This window comes from Anopheles darlingi, chromosome X, assembly GCF_943734745.1.
Source record: "Anopheles darlingi chromosome X, idAnoDarlMG_H_01, whole genome shotgun sequence".
Classification (NCBI taxonomy): domain Eukaryota; kingdom Metazoa; phylum Arthropoda; class Insecta; order Diptera; family Culicidae; genus Anopheles; species Anopheles darlingi.
In genome coordinates, this window is record NC_064873.1 from 117,501 (window position 1) to 137,101 (window position 19,601).

Consider the following 19,601-nt stretch of genomic DNA (forward strand, 5'->3'; position numbering starts at 1 on the left):
AGCGTACGGGTGTCAGTCAGTCAGTAAACGATCGGCCAGACCGCGTTCTGCTCGCAGCCCTCCATGTCCTTTTCACTCTTGCACAGCGTGTTGAACGTGCGCTCGGTGGGGAAGCCAAGGATTTCGCGCTCCTCGTAAATCCGATAAGTGAAGGTGGACTCGTACGTACCGACGAAGTAGTGAGCGTGCGAGCAGACGATCTGATCGACGATGGCGATGCCACCGTCCTTCAGCACCGTGCGCTGCTCGTAGCTCTCCGGTTCGAAGCGCACCACTCGAAACCGTTTCAGGTAGTTCCGCAGGTTGTAGAACTCAGTGCGCGAGCAGTCCGACGCGACAAACACGGTGCGTAGGCCGAGCTCGAGCAGCTTGGCACGGATCTGCAGGGCGGCCGACTGTACGGTCGGGGTGGTGCGGTCACGCCCGTACAGGAAGTCGGCACGGCGCAGATGGGCGCACAGGTAGCGGCCACCTTGCGCCACCCGCCGCTCCCGATCGTCACCGTCACTTTGCTCGTCAGTCCAGCGAGCTGGACGCACCGTACCCTCATGCTCGTCGGTCGAGTTGAGCTGGGACAATCGGAAACGATCCGCTACCTCGACCAAATGACGGGCGAACCGCATCGACCGGCGCGCTTCCCAGTAATCACCGTTGCCCCAGAGGTCGTGCAGTACGATCTCCGCGTTCAGCACGAGCACGGTGCGGGCGGCACGCCGTTCAACGGTCGCTGGCCGTTGGTGACGCTTCGCTTGCAGCAACCGATGAAGCAGCAACGCGCTACCCTGAAAGTGCAGACAGCTGAAGTCGCGTGCGGTGAAGTTGCTGTACCCGAAAAAGTGCCACGCCGCTATCTCGCCCTTCGGGCACACGTGTTCCTCGAACTTGTCCACGAACGCACCGTCCTGCTCGAACATGTTGTCGAAGTGCCGCAGCTTGTACACCTCGTCTACCTCGACCACGTCGGCAGAACTGGAACCGTACCGGCCACGGTACGCCTCGAAAAACTCATCCAAATCCAGCACGTCGGTGTAGAGCTTCAGACTGGGCAGATCGAAGAACTGGCTCCACATCAGCTGGCTCTGGTCGATGGTATGGCTGCGCCAATGTACCAGGTTAGACCACGGTGGCAGCACGAGCTTCGTGCGCCGGTAGCCCGGTTTTGTCCGCAGATACTTCACCAGCACCGCCATCCGGATGTACACGTCCCGGCGTAGGTTGAAGCCTTCGCTCGGGTTCACATCGTACAGCAGGTAGAGGACCGGGTCGACCGGTCGCTGCTCACAGTGGTACGCGAGTAGGAAAAGGTCGCGCCAATCGCACACATCATCCTCCGGGCGAGTTACGTGCGTCGATTGTACGGCCCGTGCACAGTCCACTCTTGGTAGCAGTAGCAACAGCCAGGATGCTAGCTGTATGTAGTTTGCTGAAAAAAAAACAAACAAAAACCAACCAACGCATTACACGGCTGCCGAGAACACGGTGCAGGTAATACTCACGGAAGCCGGAATGTGTCTGGCCACTACTGGGCACCCACAGCTTCATGGCACAAAACGCCCCTGGACCTGGAGTTGCACCGGAACTTTGGCGTACGGTTTTTGGCGGCGCTAGGTCGCAAAAAAAAACGCAACCATTCACCAGCAGTGTGCTAAGGTCGTCCGCCCCCCGGGATCACATATTCCTGCTTCGAGTGCCGGCTTATGAGCAACAAACAAAACCGTACACACGACGCCATCTGACAGATGGCGGTTGGTGCGCGTGCACATCCGCTCCGTATTCGAATGAACTGCACAGCAGTACGTTTACAGCGGTACGACTCCAGCACTTATACTGCATTTAAATTATGTATGTATGTGTATGTGTGTGTGTGTGCATATGTGTATGGACCATATTGCCAAAAGGTATGCAATTTGGCCCCTTATGTTTAAGGGGCTCATAAGTGGCCAGCATTTTCTATATCACAAAGTAGTCGTTTGTACTCAATAGGTAGATTATTTTTAAATAAAGATAAATAAAACTTTTTCTTCAACATCGTCTACCTAAAAAAAATCCCCAATAAGGCGTAACTGCCAGTACGAATCCTTTTATTCTTTTGCGAGATACAACAGGTTAAAAATTAATCGCAATCGTGTCTGTTTTCTGTTCTGGGATTTTATTCACTTAAACAAAAGGGAAGTCTTAGCGAGCTAACGAGAGATGGAACATAACGTTTAACATGAGTGTTCGGTTTTAACCTTACGAAACTACTACTACCACTAACTCCACTCTTTCTATCGACACCTATCCACTAGTTAAAGCTGGCCACCGCTGGCATGATTACCCGGTTTCCATCCCGGACCGGTACTCCGACTTCGACCTTACTCTACTCTAATAAACTCTTCCTGCTTCCTCCTTCTCCTAACCTCAAATTCTCGTTATCATCGAGAGCGGCCCAACGGGGCGGAAGCTACGGCGAACGGTACGCACCGGTACGTAGCCGGCCGCCGAGGGCGACTGCGATTGTCGCTGCTGCTGCTGCTGCGTTCGACGCGCAGTATGGAGATCGTCGGGGATGCCGTGCGTCACCGTTGTAGGTTGATACACGTAGCAGTATTTGTGCGTCTTAGCCGCACCATCCACAGAGCGGCCAGCCCTGTGCTGCTGCATCGCGAACGGAGCGGTCGTCGCGCCGGCCGCCGCCACCGCTGCCGCTCGTGCACCGGCGATGTAACCGGTGCGTGCGACCGACTGCTGTGAACCGCGTGCTGCCCGCGACGATGGTGCCGCGTTGGAACAGCGGGAAGACGTGGTGCGCACCGTACCCGTTCCGGTTCCTCCGGGGCCAACCTTTCGAATCGCCCGATCGGCCGTGGCAGCTGAGGTGGTATTGATCGGTGAGCAGTAACCGTAGCCCCCCCCTTTCGCTACTCCACTGCCGCCGCCGCCGCCGTCACCGCCGCCACTGCTGTTGCTACTGCTGCTTAGATCGGTCGATTGGCGTACCCACAGCCAGATGCCGACCGAGCCACCACCGAGCAGGGTAAGGGCGAGCCGGAGCAGCGTCGGTAGGGTGGAGAAGTAGCCAGCGGTCCGAGGGCACCGACCGGCCACCGGGCACGGTTCCAGTTCGTGCTCGACACGCTCCAGCATCCGACAGACGATGGCCCCGACCGCCGGTACCAGGTAGCACACGGCAAACGTCAGCACGTGAGCGAAAACGCGCGACAGATGAGCACGCTGGTTCCAACCGGTGCGTAACCGGCCGAGCGCACACAGTGCAAGCAGCACCAGAACCGCCCCGCTCAGCAGCAGCACCAATGCCGGTAGCTCCTCGGCTAGCCCGATCGCCGTACAGAAACCGGTTAGCTCGAAACGCTGAATGTTACCGCGGAGTAGCGCCACGATCGGGACGGCGAACGGTACAACCCAGGCGAGAACATGGAACAGACCGGAGCGGCGCTCGAGCGCCTCGCTCGACCACTGCTTGGCCGTGCTGAGGTACCAGCAGAGGGCAAAGATCAACCACCAGGTGCTGGCACTCAGCAGCAGGTAGTGCTTGATGATGTAGTACGCCAGGCACTGCGAGCTGGCGATCGTGCAGTCGACCACCGTAGCCGTTGCCGTCGCAGCGGCTGCCGTTACGTCACCACCGATGGTCGAGGAACCGTCGGTCGGGGAGGGTATCAGCATGAGTGCTAGGTCGAGGGTGCTCGTACCGCCCGTCCCACCGTTCACTACCGCCGCATGACCTCCTCCTCCCACTGCGTCGTTTACACCTGTTCGCACCTCCGGCAGCCGCTGGTCACCGCCCTGGTGTAGGATGGTACGCTCGAGGTAGCACAAACCGAGCAGATTGTAGCAGAGCACCATGAACAGAATTGGCCGATCCGGGTAGTCCAGCCGACCGTTCGCCCGTGCCCAGAACGTCACCAGTGACATCAGCGTGAAGATGAAGCAACCGGCGGACAGGATAAGCGTCCACCACTCGACCAGATCCTTCTGGGTCCGGCTGTACAGTGCATCGATCGCCGGGCCACACCGCGGTACGCACCGGTCATACTCGAGACTGTAGTTGGTCGGGCATGGTGGCCACCCAAGGCCACCACCGCCACCGGCACTGTTGGTGGCGCCGCTGCGCTCCACCGGCAGCCCACCGACCAGATCCAGCAGCAGTTCCGTCGTACGCCGGTCATCCTCTGATGGTAACACGAACGAACCGCCACCGCCACCACCACCACCAAACCAGGGCGGCTGGTAGGGTTGGGCGGCACCGTCGGCCTTCTTCGTGCCCCCTCCCGCTGGCAGTGGTTGATGGTTGTGGTTGTTGTGGTGCTTCAGGAACGAGCTCAGGTTCAACGGGGGCCACCCATTGACGATGGCCGAACCGGTGGCGACGATGGCGGCCGTCGGTTGACCAGCGGCGCCCTCTACCGGCACCACCAGTTGTGCCGTCTGCTGTGCGCCTTCCGTTGATGCCAAAACGGTTGCCGAGTGTGCCGAGATACCACCACCACCAGCAGCAGCACCGGCTGGTGCATCCGCCGAACCGACCTGCATACACAGCTCGTGCTTCTCCGGTTGGGGCAGCAGGCGGCAATCGAGATAGTCCGGCCATAGCTTGGCGCTTACCGGGTCGGCGAAGCAATCGCGCCGCACCTGCTCGCACAGTGACCGGCACGGGTAGACCGGGCGCGGTGCATTCGGTGAGCAGAGCGGAAACAGGGACGAGCAGAATAGGAAGAGCGACTGCTTCGAGCAACCGGACTGGATGATTGGACGCAACGAGCTGATCTGTGTGCGTGTGTGTGTGTGTGTGTGTGTGTGTGTGTGTGTGTGTGTGTGTGTGAGAGAGAGAGAGAGAGAGAGAGAGAGAGAGAGAGAGAGAGAGAGAGAGAGAGAGAGATGTGCGTGCGTTAGTGTCAAAGCGTGTGAACTGCAATTGTTGTCTTTTGTTAAACAACAACGACAACAACAACGACAAACAACAAACAACAAACAACAACAACAGCAAGATGGACGGCGCTGGACACTCCCGAACTAAAGCATCTCCATGGGCAGAAACAACAAGCAGCAACAAGAGCAACACCACCACCAGCACCATCAACCCCCCCCCCCCCCTTCGTTACACTCGTCCCTCATGCCATGCCATCAACCCCCTTTAGTTCGGGAGATGGTTCGTCCGCATTCCAGGTTCAGCTTTCAGGTCCAGTCACCGCCGCAACCGCACCCGAACTGCCGCCGCCGCCGCCGCTGGTGCGGTGTAATGATGATGAGATGATGGTCTATTAAGTTCAATTATTATAACACCAGCCCTCTACCACCAGCCACCACCCCCCCTCCCCCCTTTCTTCTCCTTTTTCGCTCGGGGGGTGTCTCAGTGTCTCGATGGTGCTGGTGCGGAGCTGGTCGGACCGAGCATCATCATCATCATGGCAGACGCTGTGTGCGCCCGCGTGAACCGGTTCTTTGCTACCCCACCCCATATTACCTCCCATCTCCCCTCCCCCTCCCCACATCCTTTTTCGCTCGAGTGCGCAAGATGAAAGGCGGCAAAAAGGCAAAGCCAGCGCGAGCGAACCAAAGCCGCCGCGCTGTGGCCGCGCCTTCCGCCCCGGCGGGGTGGGGGGGGAGGGGAAGAGGAAGAGGAGTGAGGGAGACTAAGATACAGAATAGCCTTTCTCCCCCTTTCCTTCTCCCCATCCTGCTCTTCCACCCCAGTCCCATCATCATCATTCCTTCTTCGGGAGTCTCTCTCTCTCTCACACACACACACACACGTTCAGCAGCAGCAGCAAGTTTTGTGTTTTTGTGTTCTGCTCTCCCCTTCCTACCCCCCCCCCCCCCCAACCCACTTCGACCGATAGTGCCATCGGTTTGTTGCGTTTGTTGCTTCCCATTCTCTTCTCTGCTTTTTTTTCTCTTCTGCCACCGCCGCTCTCTGCTCGTCTTTGATAAAACAAAAAAAAATCCCCCCAAGACGCCATCATCGCCGCCGCCGCCGTCGTCGTCGTTCGCTCGCTTCTTTTAAGGTTTCCCATCTTCCTCCTTTTCTTCGACCTCTTCTCTCTCTCTCTCTCTCTCTCTCTCTCTCTCTCTCTGTCTCACTCACTCTCATCTTTTGTGCCGCTTCGCTTCTTCGTCTGCTTCAATCCTGCTTTGCTTAATACTCCCCATATGTGCGATCAGACACCAGGGGGTGAAAAAAGATGAGGGATGAGTGGGAGAGGGAAGGCGCGCAACAAATTGACTTCTGCATCCAACTCCAGAACCAATCGGAGCGAGCGGAAAAGGGGGGATGGGGTTGACTTATGAGGGAAGGCTACGCAGCAAGCGGTGCGCCCAGCGAGCGGAACATCGATTAAGCCATATCCATTAGGACCCCAGCCTCCCCGCGTCCCCCCTCCTCCCTTCCTACACTCCCTCCCCCTACGCACCCCTCTACATTACACCTTTGTGGAGATGCGCTGAGTGCCTCGCTCGAGTCCTTTCCCCCAAAGTACACGATGGCAAAGAGAGAGAGAGAGAGAGAGAGAGAGAGAAGAGAGAGAGAGAGAGAAAGAGAGAGAGAGAGAGAGAGAGAGAGAGAGAGAGAGAGAGAGAGAAAGGTTGGAGGCGTGCGCCTAGCATGCCGGGCGGAGAAGACCCGAAATTCTACTGGCGCGTTGCCGTCCAGCGTTCAAACGGGACCTCACCAACGGGAGGATGGAAAGCACAGATCGCCCATCGTTGCTCCCGGAAAGGCGAGCGAGGGGGACGGGGGGGGGGGGTGGCGAGGGGTCTGCATGTGTGTGTGTGTTTGTGTGTGTGCTTGGAGGGTGCTATTATCTGCGCGACAGAACGCCGAACGCCGAAAAGCACTCTCGAAACGTTTGGCAGGCAGGCAGGCGTCTCGGAACAGAGGAGTAGGAGATGGGGGAAAGCAGCAACACACCCTCGATACCAACGTTACACACACACACACACACACGCCAGCACAAGCACCGCGCCGCGGTAGCTTTGATATTGCGCGAAAAGCGCGACCGCGACCGCAATCGCACGGAGTTGCCGCTTCTTTGATTTATTACACCCCCTGCCACCCTCCTGTTCTGTGCTCTGGACCACTGGACGAATTCTTTTCTCGGCTCCGGTCGGCGCTCAGCACTCCAAGATTTGGGGTTTTTTGGTGGCTGGTAGAGTTGTGCGCGTTACGCACAGGAACGCATGGGATTGCGGGGGATGGAAGGGACGGAGGGGGGGGGGGGGGGGGGAGTGCAGGCCCCTTAGTGGCCTTATCGGTGAACGCATCGCCCTGCGCGTTATCAGGAAGGCCCGCCGAAACCTGTCGATTAGGAGCCCGCGCACGCAGGCGCGCGTGTGTGTGTGTGTGTTCGAGTCGAGTGCGCATCATCCGCTGGAAACGTCGTCGCCGCGAGCACCGCGATCCGCAGTAACGGCAGCAGTGGCGCAGCAAACCGGCGAGCAAACGGAAAAAAGGGTAAGGTCACTGGTGGTAGCGCAGGAGGAAGAGAAGGAGGAGAAGCAGAAACGAGCGAGTGGTAATGGTGAGGAGGAAGAGAGGAGGAGGAGGAGGAGAAGGAGGAGGAGTGAGTATAAAATACCGACTGTGCCGGCTTTGATCTTCCGAATGCCTTCGACCATTCGCTCGTTCGCTTTCTCTCTCACTCTTTCGTCCTCCTCTACTGCTTCTGCTGAGTGCGCGCGCGTCGTATCTGTTTCGTCTTCCTTCCTTTCCCTTCTCCTTCGTTTCCTTCTTCTCTACCTATCTTTGCCTCTCACTCTCACACACACTCACTCGCCCGCATCGTTCTGCTGCTCTTCATCAATGTGCGATGCTCGCGATCTGCTCGAATGGTGGTGGGCCCAGGGAAGTGCGATGGCTCACTGCTGGCTGGCTGGCTGGCTGGTGCGCGGACGCCAACGTCGAACCCTACCATCAACTTCTTCCCTTCCTACAGCCTTCTTCCGCCCCTTCACCCTTCAACCCTCAGCCATTATTCTCGCCGCCGCAGCAGCAGCAGCGAGCCGGAACGAACCGTACAAGTGAACGAGAAGGAAAGAAAGGGAAGGAGAGAGAGAGAGAGGGAGAGAAAGAGAGAAAGAGAGACCGATATAAGGGGAAAGATGGCGGCGACGGGGATGCAGGGCATTCCGTTCCTTTTGGCTCCTCCATGCATACAGCCGCCATCGACGGCGCGGTCGTCGTCGTCGTCGTCGTCGTGCCCGAATGCCCGCGCTGCGCCGCGAATCGGGCAAATTTGGCGGCCGTTTTCATCATTCCAGAGATCTCCCCCCTCCCCCTCCCCACACCAGCCCGCTATTCCCACCACCCTCTAGGCGTACGTTGTGCCCGGTGTTCGGTGGCAGCGGCAGCAGCGAGCGTAACTTATCCATCCCCTTTCATGCTTTTACCGCAGTTGGAAGAAGAGAGGGGGGGGGGGGGGCAAAGAGAGTGGAGTGCGCCGGCAAGTGTTTATACGAAGCACATGAGCGCGTGAGGGAAGGGAAGTGAGTGAGTGAAAGAGCGAAAGAAAGGGATGGTTTGATGGCGGGGTGGGGTTTGGAAAATGAAGGGATGAAACCGGGGAGGATGGCGAGGGTGAGAGAGGGGGTTGGGCATGGTCTATATCGCTCACGCTGCGCTGCTGCTGCCGGGTTGGCTCGATGTCAAGAACCCAACGCCAACCATCCCACAGACCCCTCTTCCAGACCAGCCCATCCACCCATTCCATTTTCATTACCTCCGCCTCTACAACCTCTTACACCCCTTACTACCCTGTCCCCCCGGAGGAGGGGGGGGGGGGGGGGGGGGGAGCACAAATCATCTTCGAACGTCGGCAGAAGATCAAACGTCGATGCGATGCGTCGCCGCCACGCTAGACGGACGCCGGGGATCGGGCATCGGACATGCTTCACACCCTCAGCCCCATCCCCCCGGAGGTTCTCTGTGGACTTTGATGAAGCCGGAGGGTGGAACAACAGAATAGAACGAAACATTAAACAGAGCCCGCGGGTCGAGTCAAGAGCGGCCATGTGGTATTGGTGGTTTCTCAGCGCTATGACCGCTCTCTCTCTCTCTCTATCTCTCTCTCTCTCTCTCTCTCTCTCTCTCTCTCTCTCCTCTCTCTCTCTCTCTCTCTCTCTCTCTCTCTCTCTCTCTCTCTCTCTCTCTCTCTCTCTCTCTCTCTCTCTCTCTCTACATTACTAAGCATCGCAAAGCAGAGGGAGAAAAGGAACCCCTTTTTACCCATTATATGCCCCTCGGAACGGATTGCACGATCGTCGTGGCCAGGATCGAGGTTCCTTTTCTCCTGCCGAACAGGAACAACATGGAGAATGGTGAGGCTGCGTGTGTGTGTGTGTGTGTGTGTGTGTGTGTGTGTGTCAGGGTGAGCCAGGGATCGGCACATCCGGGCGAGTTCGCACCTTTCGCAGAGGCCAACGCGACCATCTCGAGGGTCCCAAAGAGGGTTTATGGAAGACAGTATAGGAAAAGGGTTGGGCTAGGGGGTAAGGAGAATATGTGTGAAATGTAGCACTGATCCCCCCCCCCCCTCCCTCCAGTATCCCCTGCAAAATCCCCCAAGGTGTGAAAATGGTTGAAATCCTTCTTTCAGTTGTGTGGAGGAAACGATCAAGCCGGCTCGGGGAACTCTCCTCGGACCGTGCCCAAACTCCCTCCCTCCTCACCCCCCTTCCCCTATATCATCCTGTGCTTGCTCCCGAACTTAAGCGCGACTCATCGGTGGCGGCGGTGGCGGCGACTTCGAAACGCCGATCGCCGATGCGCCTTTGCCGAGTGTCTCCGCCACAAGAGACCTCGTGCCGTGGGGAGGGACGGAGGGTGGAAGAAGAAGAAGAGGGTTCGGTAATGGCACTTTAACGAACGTTAATGATTTTATTTTATCGTCACCACCACCACCACCACCATCACCACCACTGTCGATAGCGCAAGATCGAGCTGCTGCTGCGGCTGCTGATGATGATGATGATGGCGAACGGTGGCGGTGGCAGATCAAAAGACCGACCGAGACACCGCACCGCGCGGTCCTCCGCGACGGCGATCACAGAGACGCGGGCGCGCGGAAGCCTAACCGAGAATCGCTTCCATCTTCCTTCCCCCCCTCTCCCTCTCTCTCTCTCTCTCTCTCTCTCTCTCTATCTCTCTCTCTCTCTCTCTCTCTCTCTCTTGCTCCCTCTTTCTTATGCGCCTTCTATTCCTGTTCCTTCCTTTCTCTCTCTCCATCATTCAATCACTGTGAACCGGTGATGGTGGTCCCGCAGGCCTCGCGCAAAGCGGCTTAGCGCTGCCACCCTCATCCCCTCATCCCCTCGTAATGCTTTTATCTCTCGGGACCGAAAAGCATTCCATTCCGGCTTTTGGAGCATTCGTGGCCCCACCGACCGACCGACAAAATGTTCTGCCGCCCACCGCCGCGCGTCGGTGTGAGATAGCCGCGAGCAACGGAGAGGGGGGGGGGGGGAGGGGGTGATGAAGGGAGGTTTGGTGGGCCTATACTAATTAGTGAGCCCCGCAAATGGACGTCCCGCGACCAAAAAGCCGCAAAAAGCGAAGGAAGGGTGTGCATTAGTCGGGGTGGGGTGGGGGGGGGGGGTGTCCAAGCGTGTTTGAACCGAGCCGCCGCCATGTCGACCAGGAGCGGCCAGGTCCAGCGGTGGGCCGCGGTGTACCACGCGTTAATGCGCACAATCTGCGCACAAAAAGGACGACGACGTTATCTATGAGGTAATTTATGGTGCGCTCTTCTTCAGCTCTTCCTGCGGCAGACGCGTCCAGAAGCGCCGCGAGAGTCTGGCCTAAGGATAGTGGAGAGGGGGGAGAGAGGGGGGCTGGGGAGGGGGGGGGAGGTGACTTCTACATCAATACGAGCAAGGACGCGAGTCGCAGGTCGCAGAATGGTTGATCGATTGGATTGGATTGATCTCGTTTGATCGGATGGCGTTGGTAGACGGACGGCGGAGCTTCACTTACCAGGAGCTCTGCATTGACCCATCGCACCCTAGCGGTACCATTGCTGTCCTGGTGTGCCTGGTGCAGCAGCTCGCCCCCGAATAGCGTATCGTGGTGGCCGCCAGCCGTAGCGATCGTCATGTTGTACTCGAGGTTCTGGCAGGCACCGAGTGCAATCCGCTCGCACCGTAGCTCCTCCAGCGCTACCGTGCCACCGCCGTGCTGCTGGCTGCCGGCCGCGCGTGTCGCTAGCAGTAGTGTAGCCATCAGTGGTAGTAGCAGCAGCGACAGGTGCGGCGATCGCCATCGCCATCGCCATCGCCACCGTCCTTTCCGTCGTCCTACTCCTCCGGCCAGTGTCATGGTTCTCGCGCGGGCTCGCCTTCTGTGCCGTGAGGAAGGGACGATGATCTCGGTTGGGCTGATTGTTTACGCGCGACCGCGTGCTCTCTCTCTCTATCTCTGATAGTAGCTAAACAGGTAGGATGCTAAAAGCCTTCCTCCTGTGGCCACTGACAGTGCAGCAGCACTTGTTAGCACCGGCTCGCGGACATCCTCGCGGCCGGTACGCCAGAAACACGCTCAGCACGCTGAGAACACTGATGCACAATCCAATTCAGATACACACGCACACACACACCGGCACACAGGCACAGGATCAGCTCAGACGCTACTGGCTGTGCATATCAACAACAAAAACAATAGCCACTACAGAGCTTAGATAGTTTCCACAGTTTCCGCTCGCTTGGCGCAAGCAGCGCAAACAAACAGACTCAACTGTCCCGGTCGACGAATGGATGGAGTTTGAACGAGAGATGACGAAACGAGTTGAAAACGGACGGCAACGGAACGCTCCTCTGGAATCTATCCACCTATGCAACGATTCCTCCGAGCGACCGTCCGTACCGTGTATAACCCTAAATCCGCTGTTTGTTTATACCGTATATACGTGTATACGCGTTTATACGTGTATAGCTAGCGAGGGAAAATACTACGAGTTAATTATTTTTGACTTTCTTTTTTTGAAAGAAGAAAGGTTTTTTTCGACAAAAACAAACAGCGGATGTAAGGTTTTACATTTTCCGATTTTGGATTTCAAGAGAATTCTTCTTCTTCTTCTTCTTCTTCTTCTTCTTCTTCGAGAGAGAGAGAGAGTTCCCGAAGAGTAGCATCAGCAGCAGCAGCACCTGGCCCGCACTATCTCAGGTTGCGTGAGCGAGCAGCGTAGAGCAGCGCATCTTACTCTCTCATGCGCGCACGCACCACTCTCTCTCTCGCTTTCTGCATACAGTGACCGACACTAAATCGTGCATTGTGTTTGAAAAAAAAAAAAAATCTTTTCCCGTAAGTAAAAGTGTACAGTTGCTGATTGCTACACCAAATGCGATCTTAAGGGCAAACGGTAAAAATACCCAACATCTACATCTGGTACAAAAACCAATATCTACGCCAGCAACCGTTTTGCATAATTTTAGGGGTTACACATTTTAAAATGTTGACGTTGAGTAACCGATAGAATGAACCGGAAACAAAACACTTGTGGAAGGTGGAGAGGAGCGGGTGGGGAGGGGGGTTATTTCATGCCTTCCAGAGCAAAATGTTGGTCAATCCTCCCCCCCCCCCCCCCCGCCATGAACCTAGTGATTGCCTCTGTTTGTCGCTTGCATCGTCAACACCGAGCGAACACCGCCTTTAGCGCCGGCGCCAACTACTACTACGATAGCACGCGTGCTCGTCCAATATTGCGCCCCGAGAAGATAGCATCATTCATGTTCCGAAACCGTGCAGCCTCGCCAAATCACGGGGACACGGAAACGAAAAAAGCGTGGTTTTTACGCGTTTAACTTTCGAGTAACTCTGACCCCAAAAAACGGCGGCTACAGAGGGATGAGATGAATAGCACAATTACGCTCACTTGGTTTGTCTTTTTCTATTAATATGTTAATATTATCTTGTAAGGTACAGGAGAAACAACATCATTCACAGAATACGCTCTAAACGTTCTATAATGGATACGACTGGATGGAGTGTGTTGTCGAACCTATATATGAATTAGTGGTGACATCCTACACCCGCAGTGTGTGTGTGTGTGTGTAAGCAGCGTGTAGGCTTCGTCAGCTCACTTCCAAAAAGATGCACAAAACCCCCGACATCCAAAGTCCAACGTTCTCCGCCGCCTTAAGCTCTTAAAAAGCACAAAGCAAACCAAAAACAACAAACGGCGCTACAAGTCCGGGGTTTGCGGTTTGGAAGAGGGCGAGCGGCAACGAGGCCGCAAACTCGCATATACGTCATACGCCCGAGCCACGTCGTCCACCAGCGTCACGTCGTGGTGCTTCGCTCTCTAGAAAATGCTAAAGGGGCGCCCAATCCACTTTCTGGCCCCGTTCGTATCGTGACTTACTCATCCCTGTAGCTGCGCTATGAACTGAGGCAAAAAAGCGTACACACACACGCACGCACACAATCGCGAGTACACACATAGCACAGCGTGCCAAAACAAACCTCCTCCTCCTCCTCTTCCCCCTCCATCAGCACCACTCCAACCGTCCATGCCGGGTTCGATGATGTCAGCCGATGCTTCTTGCGATCTTTCCCCTTCCGCTCTTCCTTTTCATTTGACGACGTTCCAGCCGATGCCTTCTTAGCGATTTCAGCGGCGGACAAAGTGCGAAAGTGGCGTGATCGGCGAGCTCGCGGCTGCTGCTCGTCATTAGGGGTGCTGCGAGGCTGGCTAGCTCGCTGGCTGCCCACCTCCCTCCCTCACCTGGTGACGCGCGCGCAGAGAAACCTTGGACCGTGGCCGAGCAGCGGCCGCTAGATTTGTGGCGATGACGACTGATCATCGCCAGCCCCATTCGATCGTTGGTTGTTTGTTTGTGTTAGTTTTTTTTTGTTTTTTTTTGTTTGCCAGAGCGGTCTCCGTATCAGCAGCTTTCCGTCCTGATTCGCACACCAGCACCAACAGCAGCGAGTTCGAGGAGCCGCTGCTTCGCGCTGATTGAACTAATTGAGCACCGCTATTGTGTATGTTGCGCAAAAAACCAACGAACGGTGTGTCTGTATGTGTGCCTCACTATCTCATGTTGTTTCACGGGCGTCCTAGCTGGGCTTTCTACTTCTTGTTCGCCTTTCGGAACATCGCACAACTGGGGATCGGGTGGCACCAATCAGCTCCAGGCATGCTGGGGTCTCATAATTACAAGCAATAGCCGCGGAATGCATTCGGGAAATCCAGGGAAAGGCATATTTACGCATTTCATCATTAAACCTCGAAGCCATATGTATACTTTGCGAAGCCACATATAATCCTGGCTTCATAGGTTTTGCCTTTATTTTACTTTTATTTCAAAAACTTACTCAATTTGCATATAAACTTAATCTTCTAGTGTTGCAGCTCGAACTCGGGGGCGTCTTCTTCTCAAACAAAATCACCCCGTAGGCAGCCTAGTGGGCGACCTCCGCGTCCCTATTGCTCTTCTCAAACTTTTCTCCCCTTCCCTACCCCTTTTTTCCCGTGGTGACCAACCGGTGGTCACACCTTTGGTGCAAATCACCAGAGTTTCTCTTAATAGTAAACGACCACATGCGGCACAAAACGTCACGCGAAGTCATAGTCACCGCGAAATGCTATTGCTACGGACATCTCTCCCCCTAGTGTTCTTGCTGCTGCTGCTGCCAAATTTCTCCAATTTATCATTCCATCTCCCAGCTAAAAAGAAAACAAAGCTCTCCAAACTGATTCTTTACATCACTATTTTCTTCTTCGACGCCTTTTCGTCTGTACCGGTGGCTTCGCTGGTGGTGGAGGCGTCACTATTGTCTGTAATAGCGGTACGGCTGGTAGTATTGGACACTCCCGAGTTGGAAGCGGAGGAGCCAGTGGTCGGGGAGGAGATGAAAGAAGGAGAGGAATTCGCCACAGCACGACTTTCGTGGTTGTTGGTGCTGCTGGTGTCCTCCTCCACCATCAAGGGCTTCTCGTTGATGAAGTTGAGGTACTGCGTGAGGCGCAGCACCGCGATCAGCGTGGCGACGTAGTCGCGCACATCCTGCAGACCGAGCGACTTGACGCGCTGCGACACGGTACGGTATACGCGCCGGGCCACCTTATTCGAGAGACGGCCAACCGTCTGGACGGTGTGCAGTACCGGATCCTCCTTCGCGCCCACCGGTGCTGTGGAAAGAGCGAGCGAGACAGTTGAGTGGGACAGTTGAAGGAGGTGGTTGGAGTTCTGGTGCGTACCGTTATCGTCGTCGGATTCGTCCTCCCGCTTGGGGAAGTAGTAATCGAGCAGACGCTCCGCCACCGAGGCCGTCGTGTCGATGCCATCGACGGCAAGACAACCGTACTGAGTGGCCAACACCTCGTTCGCCTTCCGCCATGACAGTTCCTTCAGTGTGGCCGCCCGCTGCTGCGAGGCCGACCGCAACTCGCACACCCGTTCGAGGTGTGGCTTCATGGTTTCGAGGACGCGCGTCCGTGCCTGCTGATAGATCTCGGCCGGTTGCTCCTTGAGGATCGGCGCATTCACCTCCAGCCGGTCGATCCCGCGCACTAGCGTCTGGTCGACGAGCTGCAGCGGACGGTCGAGACGGTGAACCAGCGGTGCCGAGACGGTCGCTGCACGGCACACTACATCCTCCACCATGCCGAGGGCCCACGTCAGCAATCGATTCGAATCTGCAAGAGAGGAGAGAAAGACAGAGAGACGTGTGTGAAAAAGAAGAAAGCAAAGATAAAGACGAATGTTGTCACATCAATCCAGCTCATCTCTCGATTGCGTCCTCGTGTCGTGGTTTTACTAAAAAAAAAAAAACAAAAAAAAGGAGAAAGAATATCGGCGGCCGCCAGTCGGTGCGAAAAAAAGAAAAATGGCGTGTCCACCTGATGGGGCGTGGTCAATGGAGGTTATGTGCTGTCGTACCACGCTTATCATCACTCTCGAGCTCACGAGGGTGCAGCAGTGCAACGGGGACAGTGATAAGACAGAGAGAAAGAGAGAGAGAGAGAAAGAGAGAGAGAGAAAGAGAGAAAGATAGAGAGAGAGAGAGAGAGAAAGAGAGAGAATGAACAATGGAGAAGGAGATTACCAAGTCCGGCGCGGGTTCAAATTCCATGGTAGCCGGGGTATTAATAACCATCTCCACACAGCGGACGTGTTGATGGGAGGGAAAAGAGAGGGTACACAGCGGTAAGACCGTGCACGATAAGTCACATGGCAGTCAGTCGTTATCAAGAGCGCGCTGGCTGGACCATTGATGAGGACAACAAGGACGATGGCGACGGTGAGCGGAAGTGAACGGGAATGGGGGGGCTGTGCCTGATAAGACGATCCCTCGAACCCGGGCAAACGGCAGGGTGAGGTGAGAAATGGGAGATGCTGTCTCTCTGGCATCCAGGCGGCTCCGACAACGACCGGGGGCGACGACGGGGTTGATTGACTCAATTTATGATCGTCCCTCATCATCGTAGTCGTTACAGTAGTAGTAGAAGTAGTAGTAGTAGTATTAGTAGTAGAGCAGCATTAGCTGTTTGCCCGGCATGTAATAACAGGGGAGGCAAAAATGCGAGCAAATTGCCACCCGAGAGCAGCATTCAATCAAGGCATACACCAAGTGGCACCCTGGCCCCGGGTTCCGGTCACGTTGCCCGGCGTAGCCCGTGTTACGTCCCTACACCCCGCTCCCTGCATCTACTTCAAGCAGCTCGAGCATCCTCGTTCTCTGACAGGAGCCTTGTTGTTCTCAAACACCAACCCACTACACAAACTTCTATGGCCCCTGTGGAAGGCAATCAATATACAGGGAACGCTGTTCTCGGTTACAGCGAAGAACAAGAAGAGCGCAAGGAAAGGAAGAGGGGAAAAAATAAAACGAAGAGCCGATTTGGGGCTCGACTCGGCGACTATTGCGCCGCTCGACAACGCCTCAATGAAGCCATACACACCGCGAGGGAGCAGCGCATACCAATGCACCAGAACTAACGCACCACCAGCAGCAGTCGTCTCGTCATCGGCATCGTTGTCGTCTGCGCCGCCGTCGAAGCTAGTGAAGGTGTGCGGCGGGTTTCTGCAGGTCAACCCAACAAAAACAACAACAACTCCCGGTAGGAACCGGTTTCCGAGCGAGGAGAGTGGTGCGATGCGAGAATCGGAGTGGATAGAGGGGAGAGGGACGCTGGGTTTGCATCGCCGGAATGCGCGGCACACACAGAGGCAACGGCGGCGATCCGAGTTTGTGGATGGACTTTGGACTTTGCTGGGTGCTGTGGCGCGCGCTTCGGTGCACATCACTTCTCTCCCGCGTTGAAGATGATTGACTGCGTCATCGGCACCTCCTCGCTGCTGCTGCTGCTGGTTGTTGTGTTTTTCTCATGCATCCCAACGATCCACCGCCCGGTGGTAATCGAAGCTTAAAAAAGTCACCGAAATTCAGAACGAATGGAACTCTTACCTTTGACCCGTCCGTACACCATTTGCGTTTGCTGCCAGGTAGCGTCCACGACCGGTAGCCCCATCATGCGATCGATTGACTCCAGGTGGGGTAGCAGGGCGTGCACGCTGCTCCCGTTGTTGACTGCTGAATCTGCCGCCGCTGCCGCTGGTTCGTTGCTGGCATGATGCTGCTGAGTGCCATTGCTGGCGACAGCGCTTCCATTCTTTGCTGCACCGCTTGTCGACATCTTATACGAGACCGGAAAACAGCCGGAATATTGATTGGTTGTCTCTTGAAATGGAAATTTGCACGCGACAAACGGCTGGAACTTCACAGTGATGCACAGTAACGCACTACTTTCCGCAAAGTCACACACAGAAACACGAGACAGAATTGTTCACACAAAGGCACCAATGAATGAAAATCTAAAACCGCTAAAGTCGTCCTGCTGCTGCTGCTGACTGCTTGTTGTTTCTTCGGTAGTCGGAGTTGGAAAGAATGATTCTCGATCCGTCGGCGATCACTTAGGCTTTGCGGCTCTCTCGCTCTCTCAGTTCCACACACTGGTGCATGTGTGCGTGGGCTCAGCGCGTCGCAGGCGAGTCGAACACAATCGCCGAGTGATAAGATGCACCCCTCTATGTATCGTCGTATCTCTCGCACTCGCTCACTCTCTTTGCCTCTCTCTCCCTCTATTTCGGTGCCTGTTTTTTCTTACTCCTTCGCACACACTCACGCGTTTGTCGGTAATTTTGTGGAGCAGCGTCGATCTTGATCGAGGCCGTACGGGTGGTGTTTGATCGTGAGAATGACGCTGCGCGTGTGTATGCGTGTGCGTTCTAGACGATGGCGTTCTGGGGGGCGGCTTGAGACGACTCACTTTATGAATTGCACACACAGCCACAGTAAACAGGGTTGGAAAATGTTTTTTTTTTATCTCGCACTCTGCTCTGCTTCTTCTTGTTTGCACGCTTGTTTGTATCACACGATGATCGCTTGATTCCTGCGAAATGTACGCTTACTCCCCTTTACTGTAGCCTGAATGTGAATCTGCCGGTACCAACGCGGTGATTTGGCGTTCTCGACCGATCCATCAATGCTTTTTATACGGATGCCCCCGCGCGCCGTGTACACGAAACACGACAGCAGCACCTCGCTTATCAACGCACACACCAACGCGCACATATAACGAGCGAGCGAGTGATTAGCGAAGAGAAAGAGAGAGAAAGAGAGAAAGAGAGAGAAAGAAAGAGAGAGAGAGAGAGAGAGAGAAAGAGGAGGGGGAGGGGGGCACGAACAAGCAGCCCTCGGTAGTAGTCACCTTTGACCCCACCCGGCCCGTCCCCGGGGATCTTGATTAATAGAGCTCGCGCGGTCGCCAGGCTGTCGCCAAGCGCCACGTGAGCCGCAGGCACCTAAGGCTGTGGCATCATCGTGGCCTCTTCTCCGGCTCCAAAGTCCGATGTGGCTTCGATGTGCCTCGTCATCATCCGCGGATCGTGTGTCATCGGCGTGCGCATCCGCTCGACCGGTCTAGACACTTCCGGTTGCCCTCGGCGTCTTTCTCTGTCTTGTCTGGCTCCGCGCCTCCGTTGCGTCTTCTGTTTCGCCAGCAGACGGTGATGCCAGATGCACTGGGCATGCAGACAGAAACAACAACAAACGGCAGGGACAGATACATTTCCAAAATAGACGGAGACGGAGTGCGTTGGCTAATGTGCATCGCCCTTCCCGAGAGTGTGGCGTGACTGAGATCACCATCCATCTGTCGTCGTCGCCGCCGTCATCATCTCTCCGCAGCATCAGCATCGATAATTCTGATATCATTTGATTCTTGTGTGTGTGGGTGTGTGCGATTACCAGGCACTACTAGCAACCTCCAGCGCCTGTGTCATCAGCTCTGTTTTAGCCTCTTCGCCCTGGTCCACCCTGGTCGTTGTCTACGCTACGTTTTCGTCGCCTTGCCATGGACTTTGAACTCTCTTCCACTTAGAAGCCGGTCGGGGGTATGCATCGCACATTACGTCAACCCACACGCCACACACATGCGATTGTTTGCCTTTGGACACAAAGTGTGTGTGTGTGTGTGTGTGTGCATGGATACAGCCCCGAGCTCCAAGTCAATACCAGAGTCGCTCCACAACGTGATGCGATAAGCAGCGGTTCATCGGTCACGGCCCCTAGGGAGCTCCGATATCCAAATTTGGATTGGATGAAT

General features: G+C 55.8%; 3 protein-coding genes across 3 annotated transcripts in view; all 3 read right to left on the bottom strand.

Annotated features, from left to right (window-relative positions):
* The window catches only part of LOC125957369 (GDP-fucose protein O-fucosyltransferase 2), a 3,352-nt gene extending 1,670 nt beyond the window's left edge, over positions 1-1,682 (bottom strand). The window contains exons 1-2 of the mRNA XM_049690030.1: positions 1,497-1,682; positions 1-1,423 (exon numbers count right to left, since the gene is read on the bottom strand). The exon at positions 1-1,423 is cut by the window's left edge and continues 1,670 nt beyond it. Coding sequence (XP_049545987.1) covers positions 21-1,423; positions 1,497-1,542 — 1,449 coding nt within the window. The 5' untranslated portion in view covers positions 1,543-1,682 and the 3' untranslated portion in view covers positions 1-20. The remainder of the gene's footprint in view (positions 1,424-1,496) is intronic.
* A 435-nt stretch (positions 1,683-2,117) lies between these two features.
* LOC125959721 (frizzled-3) lies at positions 2,118-11,715 on the bottom strand. The gene is made up of 2 exons (XM_049692615.1): positions 10,967-11,715; positions 2,118-4,767 (listed from the first exon to the last, which is right to left on the bottom strand). Exons 1-2 carry the CDS (start codon positions 11,306-11,308, stop codon positions 2,401-2,403), a joined length of 2,709 nt encoding a protein of 902 aa, XP_049548572.1. The 5' UTR covers positions 11,309-11,715; the 3' UTR covers positions 2,118-2,400.
* Positions 11,716-14,199: 2,484 nt separating this feature from the next.
* Positions 14,200-18,453, bottom strand: LOC125959771 (lipid storage droplets surface-binding protein 2-like). Its single transcript, XM_049692710.1, has 3 exons — positions 17,402-18,453; positions 15,192-15,629; positions 14,200-15,122 (listed from the first exon to the last, which is right to left on the bottom strand). The coding sequence occupies exons 1-3, from the start codon at positions 17,628-17,630 to the stop codon at positions 14,692-14,694; spliced, it is 1,098 nt and encodes a 365-aa protein (XP_049548667.1). The 5' UTR covers positions 17,631-18,453; the 3' UTR covers positions 14,200-14,691.
* Between the last annotated feature and the right edge of the window lie 1,148 nt (positions 18,454-19,601).